This window comes from Mastigoproctus giganteus, chromosome 12 (assembly GCF_048544385.1).
Source record: "Mastigoproctus giganteus isolate SK-2022 chromosome 12, ASM4854438v1, whole genome shotgun sequence".
In the NCBI taxonomy this organism is placed as follows: domain Eukaryota; kingdom Metazoa; phylum Arthropoda; class Arachnida; order Uropygi; family Thelyphonidae; genus Mastigoproctus; species Mastigoproctus giganteus.
The window spans coordinates 128,434,527-128,456,796 of NC_143586.1; the positions used below are offsets into that span (position 1 = coordinate 128,434,527).

The window sequence follows — 22,270 nt, forward strand, 5'->3', positions numbered from 1 at the left end:
TCTGTTCTTTAAGATTTGTCCCAAATAAACGGCTGCCCTGATTAACCGGTGGCTTGAATAACCGGAATCCACTGTATTTCTTTTAATAAAATTTTTATTTTTATTTTGGACAAAGAACACGAGTTGACCGGAAGCTATTATCTGTGTCGGGAATACGCCTTAATCTTTTGACTGGCTATAGAAAGCAGTTGACTTGGATGATTTCTTGGTATGTGGGAGGTGGCTGCATACATCATACGTTCCACTTGCATTATGGAACGGTAACCATTTTAACCTTTAATTTGGACTTTCTAATTGTTTAAATTGCCTAAAGGCCAGAGGTGGAAATAAAGCATACAAAGTTAAGTCTCTCGTAACTGTTCGTTATATGGGAATTTTCATTCTACAGAAACTTAAATGTAATTACCAAAAGAAATTCAAAAAATTCACTATAAAGAAGATCCTTAAACACAGGTCCAACTGTAATTAAATCAGAAATGAAGCAATTTTAAAATATATAACTGGTTGGATGCACCCTTAAAATGCTGCCCTTGGGGCTTGTGCCTCGCTCAACCGACCCCAGGTTCTGGCTCTGGCGGTACAACCACATCCACACAACGGAAGATCGTTCACATAAAGCAAGATCTCCACAAATGTGGTTTTCCTAATCATAAGACATTCCTGAACAGGTTGTCCCCCCTCCCCACTTGTTTTCAACATATCACACTTTTACTGTATCATTGAACAAAGTTTTGAGTTGTGGGTGTATCTAACTTTGGCTTGTAATTTCCAATCGGTGGTCTCTTAGGTAGAATGACTTTTGCCTTTATTCATACAGAGCAGGATGGTCTATTGTATAGACAACTTGCAGCATCAATATTACTTGGGTCAAACTGTGTGAAGCCCTCATGGGTAGGAGTTGATAGGATCAGCGTCCTCCCCACACTGAGTGGAAAAGACCTGTTTGAATCCCATCAATGATTGGAGGAATTTTTATGGGTCTTTTTCACAATGTAGCTGAGTTAGTCAGTCTCAGGTGAGGGTAGCCTGGTTTCTTCTCCTGGTAACTCTGGTTTTTGTCCAGCCAACAGAAAATCGACCTCAGAACACGTGCAATATACTTGAAGCAACATGGCCTTAGTTGCCTGTGCTCCTAAAACCAAACAACAATCAAACTATGAAGAGTGCAGCACTGCATATGAGCACTTAAATTCTATTCAAGAAGGGGAAGTTCAGAATACCTGTTGGCTGAACATTTTTGGAGTACACAACATGCATTTAATCCCAATGAAGTTTGCATATCCACTAGCTGTATCACTGCTGTTGATTGGAAACACTTGATGTCACTACCACCTCCACTTGCTTTAATGTAGGTTAGGCCTTAGCATCACCTCCATTTGTGAGCAAGTCATTATCCAAATGGTTAGTAGATGGAGTAATAAGACATTGTATAGCTAGCAACTGGTTACATGATTTTCCCATACTGTATTGGTGTACTGCTTCATTAATCTATTTATTGTTTGTAATATTACACTATTTTATGGTCAACAGATCATCCAGGGATTTTGAAACCTGCTTTTATCCTGTTTTTATTTTAATTCAAGCATTTTTATCCGTTTTTCTGTGTAAATATACATTTTTATTTTTACCTTTATTCTGTATATTTTAGTTTGTGAAGATATTTAAAGAAAGTTTTTCTGACCTAGAAGGCCTCCTTTGATTCTGTTGATTTTTCTTATGGGCTGATACCAGTTGTTGAAGGCATTTTCTTCAAAAAAATAAATAAATAATAAATAAAATAATAGTATTGTGATATTGAAGATTTACCCAGAACATGATAGTTTCCTTCTTCGATGGTTTTTACTAGTTCCTTGGAAATTTTTCAGCTGTCTATTCATCAGCAGTAATAGTTTCACCTTGCACTCTGATGCTATGCGAAGCCACACCTAGCTATGAGATGCACAAACCATTCCTTACTTCCGCTGAAATTTTCATCTTTGATCTCTCTTCATGCTTCATACTGTATCAAAAAGACATAGCATCTTAAGTGAATGGAATAATGTTTATAGTCATTTCATTTGGTCTTAAATTCAAAAAGTCTATTGATCTCAGCCACGAATCTTCCACTTTTTATTTTGAGTATTGATTGACTTAATTTCCTGTGTGATTCTAGCCTTTTCTTTAAGAATTGTTTGTATAATTGTGTAAGTAAATTCTGATTGCCTTCTGATTTCTAACTTTGATAGTCTATTCTTGCTAATGTCAGAGAGATAATTGCATCAGAAATAAAGACAAAAGTCTTTCTGCTACATTGCTTTTAAACAGTTCCTTTTAAACACCATTCCTTGAGTGCTTGATAAAAGCAAAGTTTATATCCTTTTATCTAACTTTTTTAAGGATGAATTGTTAAATGAAAATTTACAAGCACTTTAGCATTGGACTTTATTGAGACCCATACTGAGTATGTAGCATATGGTACTATAAAAGTATCACTACATTTATTTGCAAATGAAGTTGCAAATAAATAATGCATTGATGCACAGATTCCCAGAACAAATTTTCTGAGTATTAATGTATGGGTACAGGTTTTATTTAGCCAGATCCCATTTCACTGTATCATTTTGTATTTTTAAACAAATTACCAAATTACAAAAAAAAAAAAAAAAAAAAAATCATCTTAGTTTCTCTCCCCCCCCCCCCACCTTTTCACAAATGACTTTCTACATTCTGTCAAATTTATGCAGAGTAGAGATTGTATGTGTGTGTGTAATTTATAATTAAAAATAACTGTCTTTGGATTTAGATAGAACTATAAAAATATAGAATAAAATGGAAAAGATATTTAAATGCTTACCCATCTATCCTATAACTTGCCAAAATCATCAGTAATATTTCAAAATCAAGTGACTGCACTATATCAGTTCAATAAATAAAATTGACAAACATCTTAAATGTTCTTGTGAAAAGCTATTGTGTAAATAGTTGTTTGAGCATTGAAAATGACTTCTATCTACTAACATTGGAAAATGGCTCAAAAATATTTAGAGAATTATGTCATCACTTAAAAAAAAAAATAGGTTGCCAGTTATAGTTTTGTAAATGTCTATATTGGGATTTGTGGTGTTTATTTTGACAAATTCAATAAAATTAAATCACGAATATCATCCTTCTATTTGCACATTAATTGGTGACAGGAATTAATTTCATCAATCAAAGCAGAATTAAAAATGAAATTGATGAAAGTCTACTAGAATTATTATAAATTTAACTTTTATTCTTTATTTCAGCTTTTGCACTTTCTAAGTTCTAAGTTCTAGCATATGCACCATAAAACCCCCACAACAACAATCAATTTGAATTTATGCCCTCTCAGGCGATTATTCTGAGCAAGAGCAAAAGGAAGAATCCCATCAGCATTGAGCATGCTCAAACCATTCAAGGCTTTATACACCTCAATGGTTCGAGCAGGTTTGGTTTGAGTAGGCTCAGTGCTGATGGGATACTTCCACTTGTGGAAATTAAGAACCAGAGGGGGCATAGATTCAAGTTGAAAGACAGTTGTAGAATAGATGTGTGGAAGTTTGCCTTTAGCCAGTGGGTAGTTGATTGCTGGAACAGACTTCCATCTGTTGTTGTGGAAGTTGATAGCTTATATAAATTTAAGGCTGAACTAGACAAACATTTGGAGTAACCGGATGGGTGAAATGGGAAGGTTTTTTTTTTTGCTGATGCTCTATAACAGGCATGGACAACCTTTCCTAGTTCGGAGGCCTTATTATTATTCTGTTTCCAAGTCAAGGGCTGGACCAAATTATGAAATAAAACAAATTAATATTAAATGAATTAAAACAAGTTGCTACTTCATATTTCATTTATTTATAATATAATGCTTTGGTTATTATTATTATTTGGTTTTTAGGAGCATTAGCAACTAAGGCCATATTGCTCCGGGGATATGCAGTGGTCATTTCCTGACCTTTCCGTATTTGGTGGTCACGGGCTCAAACCCCGGTCTAATCAAGAAGCGTGTGCTATGCACTGCTGCTCCTGCCCACCTGGCTACTGAGGTGCCTATGCTTTAGTATAAAGCTCTACAAAAATTTTATAATATTATGAATGACATAACAATTTAATGTGAAGATTGGCCTTATACTTGAACTACAAGACTGTTAATATTACTTAAGGATAATCGCATAGAATTTGAGGTTTTCGTCCATTATTCTTGTCCGAATTTTTGATTTATTGTATTTCATCCTCGAAAAAAAACTGTTCACACATATATGTGCTGCCGAAAAGACAAATGATTTTTCTTGAAAAAAGGTGTGTAAATTTGTATATTTTTTTTCTTCCATCAAATAAAATTTATAAAAATCCATCAAAGCAATGTTGTTAAATTGTGATTTTAGCACTACACCTGCCTGAAGCTCAATAAGTTCTAAGTTTTCTGGCACATTATTTACATCGGCATCCATCGGACGAGCAAATATAGCGAATATGGAGTGTTGGAAGTCGGCAAACTTTATATCAAATTGCTCTATTAGTGCAGTTCTTCTCCATAACAATTATAAGGAATATTTTTATGAGTTGCTAGAATAGGAAAATAACAATTTTTAGCTCTTATCTGACTTTCCAACAATCTTAGTTTATTACAAAAACCTTTGACATGTCCATGCAGTTCATGAACCAATTATCCTTGTTTTTGCAATTTGAGATTCAGTTCGTTTAGGTATCTGTTCGTTTAGGTTAAATTAAATTGGTTAATTGTGTTTCCTTTTATGTCCATAAAATCTGCAATGTCTTCTCTCAGATCATAAAATCGTTTTAACATTTTACCTTTACTCAACCATCTCACTTCACAATAATAAGACATCTTCATAATCTGAAAATAGGTCTGCCAAATACTCCTTAAATTTGCAGTGATTAAATGCACGTGACTATTAAGTCACATGCACTTAATCACTGCAAATTTCACTGGCTACTACAACTTACATAACATTTGTGAATTTAATTGATTTTGCACACAGATTTTGTTGATGGATAATGCAGTGAAAATTTGTTAAATTTTCCTGATGGATCTGTAGTTCTATTGCTCTTTCATGAACTATTCCAATAAATCCCTTCCGTGCACCAACCATTGCAGGGGCTCCATCGGTGCATATGCCAGATAGTGAACTCCATTTAATCCCAAATCTCTCGAAGACTGTGTTGATTGTTTCAAATATATCTTCACCGCTAGTTGTTCCTTTTAATGGCCGAAGCACCAATAATTCTTCTGTGATGTTGAAATCCACATCAGCTCCTCGAAAAAATATTTCTAGTTGTGCTGTATCGGAGGCATCAGTGCTGTCATCCAAAGCAATTGAAAATGCTTTCAATCTAGCAGTCTTCTCTTTTAAACTTTTTTTGATATCATCAGCCATAATTTCTATCCATCAGATAACAGTACGTCTCGACAAACGAATATTCTCGAAGTCTTCTTTTCAGGACATATTATACTTGCAACATCCAGCAGACATTCTTTGATAAATTCTCCTTCACCAAATGACTTAGAATGCTTAGCGTTTTTTTTTTTTTTTTTTGCTTACCACAAAGCTGGCTTTGACAATGCTGTTGTGTTGTTCTTTGCTTGTTGAACAATTGCTGCTGGGTATCCAAGTTCTTCAGCTTCTATATTTCATCTTTTCGTAGTTGTCCGTGAATTTTTTGGTGATCCACATGTCTCAAAGTAAAGTCTCTCTTCAAGTTGTATTCTTTGTCGACAGATACGGATTCCTTCCACAGCAAACATACAGGAAATTCGGAATAAAATAATAAACCTCCATCCAGTTGTCTTGAAATTGACGATTCTCTGCATCTACTTTTTCTTTTTTTTGACATAACCCCTGACATTGTCCCAAATTTATAAGCAATATTCAAAACTGTCAAACAGTCTTCTACACCGCAGGCACCAAACAGAACACAACATTATCACAGGCACCGAACTGACACGTTGTAACACGTTCACACACGCTGCTAGTCAAAGTGAGAAAGAGACCTTTGTGGGAGAAAACAGTGTGTTTTGTGCAAATCATATGACGTCAGCTTAATGTGAGTTAGTAGAACACACCATGTTTTCTCCCACCATGAATCAGACAAACTTCGCTGAAATAGATTAGGATCGGATCAAAAGAAGTAGAGGGCCGGGGGGGGGGGTTGCCCATATGTGCTCTATAAGCTTGCTTTCTTGCATCATGTGCCTTAACTAATGCTTAAGTAAGGTGCATTGCTTATGCACCTTACTAGCATGGGATCCTGCAAGGGGATTGGGGGAAACCAAAGTAATAATAACTGGGTTGTAGGATCTCTGCTACTGTGAAAAATTCCCAAATCAACCCTGGGTGCACTTATTCAAGTGATAAAAACAGATTTTGCTAGAAATTAATTTCCTCAAATTTCCTACAAAAAAGTTTCCATTTACAGTGAAATTTATAGTTTCTTTATTTAAGTTGTTTCCAGATTACAGGGTGTTGTTAACGATATTTAAGTACTTATTTTTTATTTTATTTTCACAGTAGCAGATATACCATGATCAAATAACACAAATGAGAAGAAATTATTGGTTTCCCAATACTTCCTTCCCTTTTGTTTAATTTCTCTTAGTGGTCATTAATATTCTTATTTAGGTGGCAGGAGGAGATATTAGCACATTTTGGACAGCAGTTAGTACATTTTAAACATATTTTTATTGTTGAATTCAGCAAATTTTATACATAAGTTTTTTTTATTTTTTCCTTCTAAATTTGTATTTTGAGTCCTTAACTATGGATATTAATTTGTATTTTTATTTAGTTATTTTTATGAATTTATAACCATAATGGTTATAAATTCATCATTCATAAATTTATAAATTCATTAATTCATAACATTTATTATGAGTCTGATTATTTATGAATCCCCCCCCTCCTCATTATTGTGAAACTCAATTTTGAGTTTTCAAAAAAGTAAATTTTGCTAGATATTTAGTATAGATAAAAAAATCTTTTTTTTTTTTTTGGAGTTTTTTTTCTTTTACTAAAACCCCAAGCACGAGAGGTATAAGAATCTATAGTACTTAGTATCATTCGTGGGTTGGAAGTTGAGAAGTTGGAAGAAGATATTTTTTGGCATTAGACTTGAACCTCTGTAGATTGTAATTTTCAGAAAATGCGTATGAAGGAAGGTTGTTCCAGAAAACAGAAGTTGAATAAATAAATGAGGAAGAAGAAAAGTTGGTTCTGTGAGTTTGAAGTTGAACGGTAAAAGGATGTTGACTGGTTGTGGCATGTGTTCAGACTGCTTTGAAAGAGAGAGTGAGAATTATAGAAGTCAATTCAGAAGAATGATACCCATGTAAAGTAGCTATAGAAAAGGCATGCAGCAGAAACAATGTCTATGAGACAGACATAGATGTTCTGTTAGGGATGAGTCATTAATTAACCTAACTGCCCTCTTTTGAATGGAATCTAGAAACCCTGAGAGATTTTGGGGGCACTGCCCCAGATGTGGGAACAGTATTCCATGATAGGGTAGATTTGTACAGAGGGAACAGCTGTTTAGAAGAAAAGTAATCCGAGAATGAAAGAGAAAACAGTTTTTTTTATGCAGGGGAAGCAATATTTGTAATGTGCTTATGCCAATGGGGAGAGAGAGTAAAAGTCAGGGTATTCCCCAATAGAGGTATATGATCTTGCCTAGAAGTCGGAGTGTCATCAAAGATAAGCATAGCAGTGGAAGAATCCTTTTTGTGAGATATAGTCAGGACTAAGTTTTAAAAAGATTGAAGTCGGTTAAGTTTACCTGTCAGTATGTCCAACAACTCATGATTATGTATAATGTTCTATGCACTTTTCTAATTTTAACAGTTTTGTCAATGACACACTTGAAAATAGTTTGCAAATAGCAGTAAATATATTTACTTATCTCTAAAAATAAACAATTCACTCCTTTTCATCCTGTTCACTTTTATGTAATAAAAATTTGACCCTTCAGCATTTCTATGATGTATTCTGCTTCTCTTAGTATATTTATATATTCTCTTAGTAATCTCCCATTTTAAATAATGGATTTATCTATCATTTTATCAAATAAATGTACTTGCCACAAAACAGTATAGCTAGGATAACTATTTAAAATTGGACTTTAATCAACAGATTTTATGCTGCACCAGCCAAAAAAAATAGAGTAAAATAATAATAATAAAATTAAATAAAATAAATAATAAAAGAAAAGGAAATAGATAAATTAATTTAAATAAAATAAATTATCTGGCTGACTTTTGAATTTCCCCAAACTGTCAACCTCAGCCACCCACGTAGGTAACTTATTACAGTAATTTATAACTTGCTGGCTAAAATAAAACTTCCTGCAATCCAAGTGTTATTATTTACCAGCACTATTTGATTTCTGAATTTTTTTATTTGAGTTTTCTTATGTTTTAATTCACATTTTTCACTTCTGATTTCTTATGTGCTGCATTTCTTTTTCACATAACTATTTCGTTAGCACTACTTTTGTGGATTTGGGTGGCATTAGCACTTTTCCAGTCCATGGGAATTTTCCCCAGAGGTTTTTACAGTTGTCTAATTAAATGTTTTTTTTTTTTCCCCTCCAGTAAATCACCTTTATTGGGTCTTTCCACAGCATTCAACTTAGTTTTCATTTTTAAAAGGTCAACCAGTTCTTTGTTTACTCACCAGTATTTCAATAATATATTTATAATATTTAGGTTATATGTATATTAATGAAATTAATGGTTTGGAACAAACACAACTGACCTCTCTGGAAGCATTAAACTCAACAGGCAGGCATGATGGAACATTAGCTGAAACCAGTAACACTACACTATACCAGACCAGTGCTCATGGCATGCTGCAGTGTACTGCATGCATCAGACAGTATATTTTAAAGAGGGAAGGGGAGTGTTAGTTAAAAAGAGGTTGGTTAAAAAGGTTTCTACTGCACTACAAAAATTACTAATTGCGATATACTGTACATTGTTAGACTACAGCTGCACACATGCTGACTGATGCAGAATAAAGTGTGCACACATGTCAATGTGAGCTGTTTCAGCCCATCTATTCTCACAAAAAAATATAGACCATAGTTAACTGTGGTGCTGTTATATTGACTGCAATAAACAATTGCAATAAACTTAAGCCTTTTAACCATGGTGATTGTCATGACTTTATAAACAGAAATTTTTCTGTGTATTACTTTGTGCATAAGTATTTATATTTCTCATCAACATACAGTAGTGGTAGAAATATACTCACATCCATGTATATAGTGTCAAGGAGAGGAATTTGAAGGAAATCCCTCCTAATAGCTGGAAAGCTTCATTCTTCAAGTTCATTTTTCAAACATAAATGCATTCAGAATAATAAATGTTGGTATTAATCTTCTTCAAGCTTGTACTCATGACTATAAGTGTATTACGTCTATAGAAGTATGTGCTTGATGGGTTGATTTTTAAGTTGTATGGACTAAAAAAATCCAGAATAACTGACAGGGAAACTCTCCACCTGAAATTGGTTAACTACACTCTTAAATGAAGAGGACATGGGAAATTCTTTCATTCATTAATGGAAATTGAACCCAGACTTCCAAACAAGTGACAGGTGGCAATTTGTTATGCTTACTAGGCTGCCTGCCATGAAGGGCTACATTTAGAATATATATGTAAGAAAAACCTGCTGGCAAGTTAAGTATACTCACATCTAAATCAGGCCACTGTGTTATTGGTAATGGTTCTGAGAAGCAGTAGGTGGGGGAACAAAGATGCACATTGCATTTACAAAACAAAATGATTAATTTCTGTGTTTTCTTTTTAAATGAAAGAAATGTTATGTTATTGTTTCAAAATGGCTTTCAAATAGGCTTTGAAACAAATGTTATTGTTTCAAAGCCTGTTTGGTGGCAAGATCCAAGGGGGTGTGCCTCTTGTGCAGTAAAAAAAAGTCACTGTCATGCATTTCTCAATTTTTCTCTGTCTTTCTCACTGCACTTCAGGGATGCTAACTGCATATTTTCCAGAGTTTAGGGATAACTGTAGAGTGAAAGTTTATATATCCACAGAAACATTATTTCTGATAATCTGGAAGTTTAATTAATAATGGTTTAATTTTTAGTTGATTTTATAACTTTGATTACTTAACTAAGAGTAATGACACTTTAAAATCAGTTTTGCTTTTGTAATTATATTAAGTTGATAATTTATTAATACATAGGCTCTCCAAGCTCCAGCATGTCATGAAAACATGGTCAAAGTAGCTGGCTATATTTTAGGAGAATTTGGTAACCTAATAGCAGGAGATCAGAGATCAAGGTAAGGCTATATTCTAATAAAATTTTATTTGATCAATTGGATTAATAGATTTTAATTACTGAACTTAGACTAAAGAAATTGTAAGGTGTTTGAAAAATTGCAGACTTAAGTTTAGTTAATATTAAACTCATTTCAGAATTGACCTTATCCTCCATTGAGTATATGGTGAATTTATTTATCAGTATGTTTTATTTTATTATTTTGTTGTTGTTTTCGAAACTTTAAAAGCCCTTGAAAGGTCAGAGATTTGCTACAAATTTGAGCAGATTATTTCCCTCTGCAACCAATGGGTTGCCGAGGGAAACACGGCCATAGCAGATTAATATTAGTAGTGTCCTATGATGCAAGCAAGCTTATACAGCATAAGCCAAAAAAAAAAAAAAAAAAAAAGTCTCATTCCACCTATCCATTCCCTCCAAAAGTTTGTCTAGTTTTTCCTTGAATTTATTTAAGCTATCAACTTCCACAATGACAGATGAAAGTTTTTTTTTTTTTTTCCAAACAATCAACCACTTGCTGGCCAAAGCAAATTTCTGCACATCTATTCTGCAACTGTCTTTCCCCAGTTTGAATTTATACCTCCTCAAGTGTGTAATCTGAGAGAGAGAGAGAGAGAGAGAGAGAGAGAGAGAGAGAGAGAGAGAGAATCCCATCAGCATTAAGCTTACTCAAACTATTCAAAGCCTTAAACACCTCAGTCAGATCACCTTGCAAGTGTTTATCCTCCAGACACTGCAATTTGCAGAGGTGAAGAGGTAAGAGCACCCCTTTGTTCCCCTTACCAATCTTGTTGTCCTTCTCTATTTATTCCAGTAGCTCTCCATCCTTTTTCTCCAGACCTGTATGTAATACTCAAGGTGTGGCCTGACCATTACCTTATACAAAGGGATAATTAACTCCTTATTCTTGCTAGCAAAATTCCTGTATATCATTGACAAAACTCCCATGATCTGCCATTGCTACATTTTACACTACATTTCCATTCCCCCTTTGCATCACTTCAACTACTGATTTCTAAAATGAGGCTTCCACACCTGTCATCCCCACTAATAATTTGTCCAATTCCTCCATAAATTTATTCAAACTACTAACTGCAACAACACCAGATGAAAGTTTGTTCCAGCAGTCAACAACTCTCTGGCTGAAAGCAACTATCACACATTTATCCTGCAACCTTCTTTCCTCAATCTACAGGGTACATTTTTCCATCTTCTGAACAAATGAAAAGTATAATGGATTCCTTCAGATACTGCTCTGGCACTTAGTAATTGATAACGAGTTGTTATGATATGTCTAAAAACAAGAGTCATCATTATTTTTAAATAGATGAATACTTAGTAGTTTTAACTGGCTCTCCTTGTTATCTTATTAATTTGTGTGTGTTGAAAAGAAGTCTGCTGCATGTGTTTCCTATTAATGTTGATGAATATTTGTTGGATATTTACTACTATCCAAATGAAGTACTAAAATGAAAGATGTTAAACAATTTCAACTGATAAATGCCACTTAAGTGAAAAAAAGATTTTGAAGCATGTCTGTGTACATGCTTCAAAATTTTTTTTTTTTTTGGTTAAAATGTGTAACTATACTGGTAGAACAGCAGCAACCTTTGAAAAGTATTTCAAAAAGGTGAGAAGTAATGAAAAACCATGTGAGCACTTTTCAGAGTTACCGAATTGAAAAGTGCAAGCTATCACTAGGAGTGGCACTGACCTGTATCTACATCCAATTCATGATCCAAAGAAGTTTAAAAGAAGACAAGATGAACTCAAGAAAAAACTTCTGAATTTCAAGTTTCTAGTAAAAGCAGTTCTAATAGGCCAAACAATCCACACTAGCAAGGTTTTGTGGATTTATTGGATGATTGTTTTCTACATCAGCATGTTCGGGAGGCAACTAGAGGGAGGAATACTCTTGATTTGATTATCAGCAGTGATTCTTCATGCATTAAGAATCTGCAGATAAATGAACCACTAGGTGGCAATGATCACAGTGTGCTGAAGTGGGATTTACTCAAAGAGGTAACTACCATTAGGGGTAAAGGGAAGGGTTATTGCTTTCGTAAAGGCGACTACGATGGACTGAGACAGTATTTAAATTCTATACAGTGGGACCAACTGATGATGTTACCAACAGCAAATGCAAAATGGGAAGCATTCAAAGAACTTATCTTGGAAGCTACTAGGCTTTACATACCAACCAAGAAATATTGTTCAAGGTTTAGGCCTAAATGGATGTCAGATGAACTGATGAGGCATATGGCAGAGAAGAAACATGCATGGGATACATACAAATTAACACATGATACAGAAACTTATGATAGATACAAGTTGATCTGTAACCAAGTTACAAAGGAGGTTAGGCAGGCGAAGGTAGATTACGAGAAATCTTTAGCAAGGGATGCAAAGAAAAACAGCAAAGAGTTCTTTACTTATGTAAACTCTAGAAGGAAGGGGATGAATCAGATTGGACCACTTGATATCAATGGGTCAACTGTTGATGATCCTGCTCAGGTAGCTAACAAACTAAATGAATATTTTGCATCGACATTCACACATGAGGAGTTATTTAGCGGGGGGAAAGCCAGAGGTGTATTCAACTCTAGCAGTAAGCTAGAGAATCTTGTAATAACTGAGAGTAAAGTGGACGAGAAATTGTTGAAGATAAACACAAGAAAGGCACCTGGGGTGGATGGGATCTATCCAGTTATATTAAAGGAGGCAGCAGAGGAAGTAAGCAAACCCTTAGCCATAATTATGAGAGCTTCCTTGGACTCGGGGGAGGTACCCATGCAAATGTGACCCCAATTCACAAAGGAGGATCAAAGGCTGACACAAGTAATTATAGACCTGTGAGTTTAACTTCTGTTCCAGGAAAATTAATGGAGGCACTAGTTAAAGAAGCACTGCAGGATCATTTAGACAAGACTTCAGTTATAGCTCGGACACAGCGTGGTTTTGTTAAGGGGAAGTCTTGCCTGACCAATTTGATTGGATACTATGATGCAGTCACAAAGGAACTGGATGCAGGGAATAACTTTGATATTATATACTTGGATCTTAGAAAGGCTTTTGATACTGTTGCACATGGAAGACTGCTGCGCAAATTGGAGCAGTGTGACATTGGAGGCAAATTGCTGCTGTGGATAAAGGGGTGGCTGAGGGGGAGAAGACAGAGAGTGGTAATCAATGGACACTGCTCGGCGTGGACTAATGTTATTAGTGGAGTCCCTCAGGGCTCAGTGTTGGGTTCATTATTGTTTTTTGTATTCATAAATGATATTGATGATGGTATATCAAGCTTAATGTCAAAGTTTGCAGACGATACAAAGGTAGGCAGGGTTGTCAAGGACACTACTGACACTATGCTGCTGCAACAGGATATGGAAAGGTTGAGCAGATGGGCTGAGAGGTGGCAAATGAAGTTTAACATTGACAAATGTAAAGTACTACACATGGGAAACAGTAACCCCAGAGCAACGTATCAACTCTGTGGTACTACACTGACAGTGGTAGAGAATGAAAGGGACCTGGGGGGGGTGGTTGTGCAGGCAGATATGAAGTTCTCTGAGCAGTGCAGACGGGCTGTAAGAGTAGCTCATTGTCTATTGTCAATGATATATAGGAATTTTTCTAGCAGGGATAAGGAGGTGATTATTCCCTTGTATAAGGCAATGGTCAGGCCACACCTAGAGTACTGTATACAGGTCTGGAGGCCTCATTTCAAGAAGGATGTAGAGCTACTGGAATGAGTATAGAGGAGGGCAACAAGATTAGTGAATGGAACAAAGGGCTGCTCTTACGAAGAAAGGCTTAAGTTTTGCAAATTACAGTGTCTGGAGACTAGGCACCAGCGAGGTGATCTGATAGAGGTGTATAAAGCCTTGAATGGTTTGAGCATGCTCAATGCTGATGGGATTCTTCCTCTTGCTCATAATAATCACCTGAGAGTTCATAAATTCAAATTGAGGAAAGACAGATGTAGGATAGACGTGCGGAAATTTGCCTTTAGCCAGCTGGTGGTTGGTTGGTGGAACAGACTTCCATCCCTTGTGGAAATTGATAGCCTAAATAAGTTTAAGGCTCAGCTGGACAGGTATTTTGAACGAACAGAGGGGTGAAGTGGAAGAGGTTTCTTTTTTTTTTTTTTTTTTTTTTTTTGGCTGATGCTGCATAAGCTTGCTTTCTTGCATCAAATGCCTCTACTAATGCTAATGCTAATTTGGAAGTTCTATGCGTGTTATCTTCACTTGTGTTGAAACTTTGTATTCCGCTCTTCTGGCTTGAATTCTTTTAAATATTTTGCCAATTTTGGAAACCTCAACATAGCTTTCATCTGTGTACTGAGGTCATTAATTCTAGATATGTTAAGTGCAAATTTATTATGCCAACAGTTTTTGAAATTCCATTTTCATTTTGGAAGTTGATTTGGTCCTTGATGTTGTCACAGACATTCTCTCAGATATGCCAGACAAGCTGTGCTTGCTACCTCAGAGTCTAAAATGCTGATGGAACTGATATACGGGTGATGCTCAAGTCAAGTGGACCCAATTTTGGTGAAGTCCGTACAGTCTGTGACAGTCAAATCCTCTTCTTGCACCTTCACGTTGGTATGGTGGATCTGTTAGTAATACTGCATATAACCCCCATGTGCAAGCACACTGTGGGTGACCACCCACAGTGTGCCGCAACTTTTGCCACATTTTTTGCCCATCTCTGCTCCCATCTCTCTCTCAAAACCAGATGGTTCTGTTGTCACTTCGGCCAAGGATAAAGCTGATCTGTTAGCATCCCATTTTTCTTCCAACTCATGTATTAATGATCTTGGTAAAACACCTCTCAACATGCTCCATTCAATGCCTCCAGTGGTCTTCCGTCAAAAGGATGTCAGAAGGATTTTGACGAATCTTGATGGTATTTTTCCTCTTGTTCTCAAAACCTGCACTCCTGAACTTACTCCTGTTCTTTGTTGCCTTTTTTCACTTTCTTATTCCAAAGGTGTTTTTCCTTCTGCTTGGAAATTTGCTCATATCCAGCCAGTTCCTAAAAAGGGTGACAAATCCCTCCCATCCAATTATCGTCCCATTGCAGTTACTTCTACTCTTTCTAAAGTAATGGAGAAATCAATTAACTGCCAACTCTTAAACTATCTAGAAACCTTCCATCTGATCAACACTCACCAGTATGGATTCTGTCAGCGTCAAACCACTGGATCAATTCTTTCCCCCACTCTTTTCCTCTTGCATATTAATGACCTTCCATTAACTGGAAATCCTATCCATAGTTTTGCTGATGATAGCACATTGCATTCCACTTTCCAGTTTGAGAAACCTTGCCCTGCTCTATCAACTTCTCGAATATCTGCTACCAATTCCTTAAATGCTGATCTGCAAGTAATTCTACACTTGGGCAAAGACAACTTAGTTGATTTCAATCCTTCTAAAACTCGGTCCTGTCTTATATCTTGCAAAAAGGATTCTTTTTATCCTATACTTATCTTTGATGGCACTGCGATTTCTAGGCAAGAAATCGCAGTGTCATCTAATCTCTAACTTCTAATCATCTAATACCCTTACTTCTAATATCTCTTGGCATAAGCACATTACAAATATTGCTTCCTCTGCATCTAAAAAACTTGGTTTTCTCTTTCACTCTTTGTTTCTTTTCTTCCAAACAGCTGTTCACACTGTACAAATTGCAAATCTGCCCTGCCATGGAATATTGTTCCCACATCTGGGGTAGTGCTCCCAAATTTACCAGGCTTCTAGATTCCATGCAGAAGAGGGCAGTTAGGTTAATTAATGACTCATCTCTAACAGAGATGAGTCTCTCCACTCTGTCTCATAGATGTACTGTTTCTGCTGCATGCCTTTTCTACAGTTTCTTCTATGGGCACGGTTCTTCTGAATTGGCTTCTATAATTCCCGCTCTTTCAAAACAGTCCGAACACGTGCTGCCTCCAGCCAACATCCGTTTACTATCCAACTTCAAACTCACAGAATCAACTTTTCATCTTCCTCATTTATTCATTCAAGTGCTGTTTTCTTATTGGAGCCTTGAAGTGGTGGAACCCATGTTTAGTCTCCAGAGCTAAGTTCCGGTCAATCCTTCCCCATCTCTTCCTTCATGCACTATGATTGATGTCTTTTGAGGTTATGATGAATACCTTGGCTTCCTTACATTTTGAGGGTACAGCTGTAAAACGATGTTTGCAGGCCAATCGCTAGTTAGCACACCGGACCAAACCTATTGGTAACTCTCTAGGAGGTTTCCGGATCAACTAGTGTATAATCTTACTACCTCTACTCTGCCAGATAGTGACTGGAGGAAGTCCAAGTAGTGTGTATGTGGGGATCATTGTCAAGGCCACATTATGCCAAGGATCTGGGTATATAGGTATATTCTTACCATGTGTATGCCATATCCAAAAATTAATACTTCATACCACTCCCACTTTTTCTTACTATTGACTACACCATGAATTGTCAAACTAATAGAGCAAACTTCTCTTTCAAAACAGTCCGAACACGTGCTGCCACCAGCCTACGTCCATTTACTGTCCAACTTCAAACTCGCAGAACCAACTTTTCATCTTCCTCGTTTATTCATTCAACTGCCGTTTTCTGGAACAATCTTCCTTCATACGTATTTCCTGAAAATTAGTCTACAGAAGTTAGTCTGATGTCAACAAATATCTTTTGTCTTCTCAACCTCTAACTCATGCATGGTACTAAGTACTATAGGTTCTAATACCTCATGTTTGGGGGTTTCATAAAAAAAAAAAAAAAGTAGACTGAACCAGAAGGATGATTTTGACTTAGTTATAGGCATTTTTGTTGCCAAGGTCATGAAGAGTAAAACAAGATGTAGTAGTAGTTAATGGCAAGTGATGCAATAAAGCAAGAGACAAAAAAAAAAAAAATCTATTCACTAAGGAAGTACTTCATTGTTGCATGTAACTACATGGTGAGCAAGTTCCCATTGAAAAATGTTCTTATTAATGCTGGGGTAGTACAAATGTCATCAACTGGGATTGCATTATTTTCAAATTCAAAATTTTGTTGACAGGTGTCCAGCTTCCTGGCATTGAAGTAAAGAAATAGATGAGGGCGACTCAACATGAGCATTGAAAGCTACATGTAGCATGCATTTTTTGTATGAATATTGTGAAACTACATGGGTGCAAGAAATGCAATGGGTAATAATGCAGTATGCTAAACTATAAGCACATTTTTGTCAGTTGCAAAATGTATTTCATTCAGATTGGTCAAGCAAATTACTTTTGTATATATTAATCTTGAGGTACAGAAATTATTGATAATAGGAGAAGATATCATATGAAAGTCATTGTTGGAATGTACAGTACAATTTTTAAATAAAATTAGGCTATCTCTGTTCACTTTGCCATTTGAAATGGTTTGTTCAATCTCATAAGTAAAAATGCTTAACTTTTTCTACCTGTTGGAGTGAGTAGGAAAAAAAGATTTCAGTCTAAATCAAGGTAGGTACTCATGAACCATCCGTCTCAAAAGAATATTGTGAAACAAGAGTACTTGGCTGGAAACTCTCAGTTGGTGAAAACAACTGAGTAGTAGTAGTAGTAGTAGCATTTGATGCAAGAAAGCAAGTGTATGAGCTTATGCAGCATCAGCCAAAAAAAAAAAAAAAAAAATCACACAATTCCCTCCAAATGCCTGTCCCCAGTTCCTCCTTATATTTATTCAACCTATCAACTTCCACAACGACAGATGGAAGTTTGTTCCAGCAATTAACCACCCGCTGGCTAAATGCAAATTTCCGTATATCTAATCTACATCTGTCTTTTCTTAATTTGAATTTATGCCCCCTTAGGTTCGTAATCTGATCAAGTGGAAGGATCCCATCAGAATTCAGCGTGCTCAACCCATTCAAGGCCTTATATACCTCAATCAGATCACCGTGCAGGTGCTTAGTCTCCAGCCACTGCAATTTGCAGAACTTAAGCCTCTCTTGGTAAGAGGATCCTTTCATTCCCCTCCCCAATCTTGTTGCCCTTCTCTGTACACGCTCAAGTAAATCTATATCCTTCCTAAAATGAGGCCTCCAAACCTGTACGTAGTACTCAAGGCGTGGCCTGACCATTGTCTTGCACAGAGGGATAATCACCTCCTTTTCCCTGCTAGCAAAATTCCTATATATCATTGACAAAACCCCATGACCTGCCCTGGCAGCCTGTCTGCATTGCTCAGAAAACTTCATATCTGACTGCACAATTACTCCCAGGTCTTTTTCATTTTCTACCACCTTAAGTGTAGCACACAGTTGATACGTTTCTCTGGGGTTACTTCTACCCATATGCAGTACTTTGCATTTGTCAAGGTTAAACTTCAGTTGCCACTTCTTAGCCCATCTGCCCAAATTATCTAGATCCTGTTGCAGTAGCACACTGCCATTACTGTCATTAACAACCCTGCCAACCTTTGTATCATCTGAAAACCTCGACATTAAGCCTGATATACCTTCATCAATATCATTGATAAATATACAAAACAACAGTGGACCTAACACCGAACCCTGTGGGACTCCACTAATAACATTAGTCCAAGAAGAGCAGCACCCATTGATTACCACCCTCTGTCTTCTTGCACTTAACCATCCTTTTATCCATTGTAGCAACTTACCCTTAATACCATTCTGCTCCAATTTGTACAATAGTCTTCCATGCGCAACAGTGTCAAATGTTTTCCTGAAATCCAAATATATGATATCAAAATTATTTTTTGCATCCAGTTCCTTTGTAACCACATCATAATATCCTATCAAATTTGTCAGACAAGACTTTCCCTTAACAAACCCATGCTGTGTCTGAATTATTGCTGCAGTCTTGTCTAGATGATTCTGCAATGCATCTTTAACCAGTGACTCCATTATTTTACCCGGAACAGAAGTTAAACTAACTGGTCTGTAATTACTCATGTCACCCTTCGATCCCCCTTTGTGAATTGGGGATACATTTGCACATCTCCAGTCTGTGGGAACCTCCCCTGAGTCCAAGGACGCTCTCATAATTATGGCTAAGGGTTTGCTTAGTTGCTTTGGCACCTCCTTTAATATAACTGGATAGATCCCATCCACCCCAGGTGCTTTTCTTATGTTTAACTTCAACAATTTCTCCTCCACTTTGCTTTCAGTAATTACAAAATCATTAAGTATCCTGCTACAATTTGATAACCTTCTGCCATTTTCAAACCTTAATAATTCCTCATGTGTGTGAATGTAGATGCAAAATACTCATTCAGTTTGTTTACTATCTGAGCAGGATCATCAACAGTCGAACCGTCGATGTCAAGTGGACCAATCAGATTCATCCCATTCCTTTTAGAGTTTATATAAGTAAAGAAATCCTTGCTGTTTTTCTTCACATCTTTTGCCAACGATTTCTCGTAATCTGCCTTCGCCTGCCTAACCTTCTTTGTCACCTGATTACAGACTACCTTATATCTGCCATAGGCTTCTGAGTCGCTTGATAATTTATATGCATCCCATGCGTTTTTCTTCTCTATTACAAGTCTCTTCTCTAATAGTCTTCTCTATTATCTAATGAATCATTAGATAACCATTTAGGCCTAAACCTTGAACAATATTTCCTAATAGGTATGAAACTTTTAGTAGCTTCCACGATTAATTCCTTGAATGCTTCCCACTTAGAATTTACTGTTGGTAACATTGTCGGTTTATCCCACTGTACAGAATTTAAAAACTGTCGGAGACCACTGTACTCACCTTTACGGAAGCAAAAACCCTTTCCTTTATCCTTGATGGTAATTAAATCTTTAAGTAAATCCCACATCAGTACACTGTGATCACTGCCACCTAGTGGTTCCTTTATCTGCAAATTCTTAATACACGAATGATCACTGCTGATAACCAGATCAAGAGTATTACTTTCTTTGGTTGCCTCTCGAACATGCTGCTGCTGCAAAAAACAATCATCCAATAAATCAACAAAAGTCTGACAGTGTGTGAGTGTGAACCTTGGCTGTAATGCAAGAAGATACAGTTTTGAATAACATATATAATTTGAAGATGAGCATTGATGACATTGGTCTGCATTTTATTGCCGATAAAAAAAAATCTGAACTACATTTTTATGTAGATTTTGAGTTACTTGAAATCTGCACTATCATATCAGAATCTGTTTACAAAAAAAAAAAAAAGTGACCGTGCTTTTGTTTTATTTTGTATTTTTACATTTAGATTATTTTCATATAAAAATAGGTAGAAACAAATATCAAAGGGCATGGCCTCCTGTTAATTCCAGTTTGCAAATACAGTGCATACTTGTGTCCATTATGGAGAACTCCTCTGAGGCTTTGCTTCAATTAATCAATAAATAGCCTCTACTCTGTTAGTGGATAGAAAATTCCGAAGTTCATAACTGCAGTAATGCTGTTGCAATATATCATTGAAGCCTTCTTTGGGAAAATGGGGAACCATTTCTTTTTCGTGATGTCTATACCACAAAAAGGCTGTTTCTGAGGCCAGTAGATACTTTGATTCAGTCTTAACCATAAAAGCTCTGACGATCTTTGGGGTAGATTTAAATCTCTCACCACATTTGTTGAGTTCACTTTGTGTAAACAGTATTGCTCAGAATTGTGAATTTCTTCATCACAATAGTTTATATCATCCTCTAGATCACAAATTTGAGATCAGGACCTGATGGCACATGTTTAAAAACAATGAGGTGGTATTGGTAGTTGATCTGTGTGCTGAACTGGCCTTACAGCTGAAGTAATGTTGGGTACACAATGCTCTGCTTGTTTGTGTTATAACATGCTACAATTATGGAACAAAAGTAGCAGTCATTAATATGATCCTGAGGTTCCATCCACACCATGGGAATAACAGATGTCATGGCTTTCTTTTTGTTGAATTTTCACAATTGCAAGTCCCTCTACACATGTATGGCACTCTTTATTGGGGGGGGGGGTATCTTTGTTATCTAATTTAATTCCAAAATATGCAGCATATACATTTTCAGAAATGTATCCTGCCTTTGTTTTGCAACAACATAAGTTACCAAAAATGTAAAAAGTGTGTGTATATATATATATATATATATATATATATATATAGTAGGCCCCCGTTATAACACAATTCACTATAACGCTGTTCTTATATTATAACCCGTATCTGACTATAATGCTGTCACAGATCACTATACCGCACTTTTACAGATTGCATTTTTGGCATATTTAACGAAATCGTTTCATTTGATGGAGTCAATAGCTTGAAAATGAATAGCAAAACAGCATTAAAACGTTTCCCACGCCGACTTGAAAAATTTTTCCACACTCAGTGAAATTTTCTCGTATGCTAATTTAATTGCAGTACAGTGACGTGTTACGTAGTTCCAAGATCAACATTTTAAAAAAATGATCAAGTATATTGCTTGTAATATTTGCGTTATATGCATTTATCCGAAGTCTAGTCATCACTCAGTACAGTATTAGACATCGTGTGTAATGGACAGTTTACTCGAACAATGTATTGTAATTAATGCAATGAAAATTAATACATTTTTGAAGAGTTAATAATGACCAATAGGAATGAAAAAGCAACAATGTCTGGGCAGAGTACAAAGACTTATAAATGTAAGAAAAAGACTGAATTTGTAAATGAAATTAGACGTTTTGAAGCGAATCGATCGACAAGCGGATGTGTGCCATAATTTAGGACTTGCAAGTTTAACTGTAAGAACAATTATAAAAAAATAAAGAATTAATTTTAGCAGTGGGAAAGATAGCTGTTCCACTGAAAGGAACTCGGGCTAGGCCGGCTATTAGGATTGAAATGGAAAGACTTTAAATAATTTTATTGAAGATAATATCCAATGCAGAATTCAGTTAAGTTAAATATTATAAAAAAAAAAGAGAGAGAGAAACAGATTAGCCAATATTATTATCAG

General features: G+C 36.0%; 1 protein-coding gene across 2 annotated transcripts in view; it reads left to right on the forward strand.

The window, feature by feature from the left end:
* Positions 1–22,270, forward strand: part of LOC150077411 (AP-2 complex subunit alpha-like) — a 588,904-nt gene that overhangs the window by 325,569 nt on the left and 241,065 nt on the right. For both annotated transcript variants that reach the window (XM_090386478.1, XM_090386479.1), the window contains exon 15: positions 10,224–10,321. In XM_090386478.1, coding sequence (XP_090242604.1) covers positions 10,224–10,321 — 98 coding nt within the window. The remainder of the gene's footprint in view (positions 1–10,223; positions 10,322–22,270) is intronic.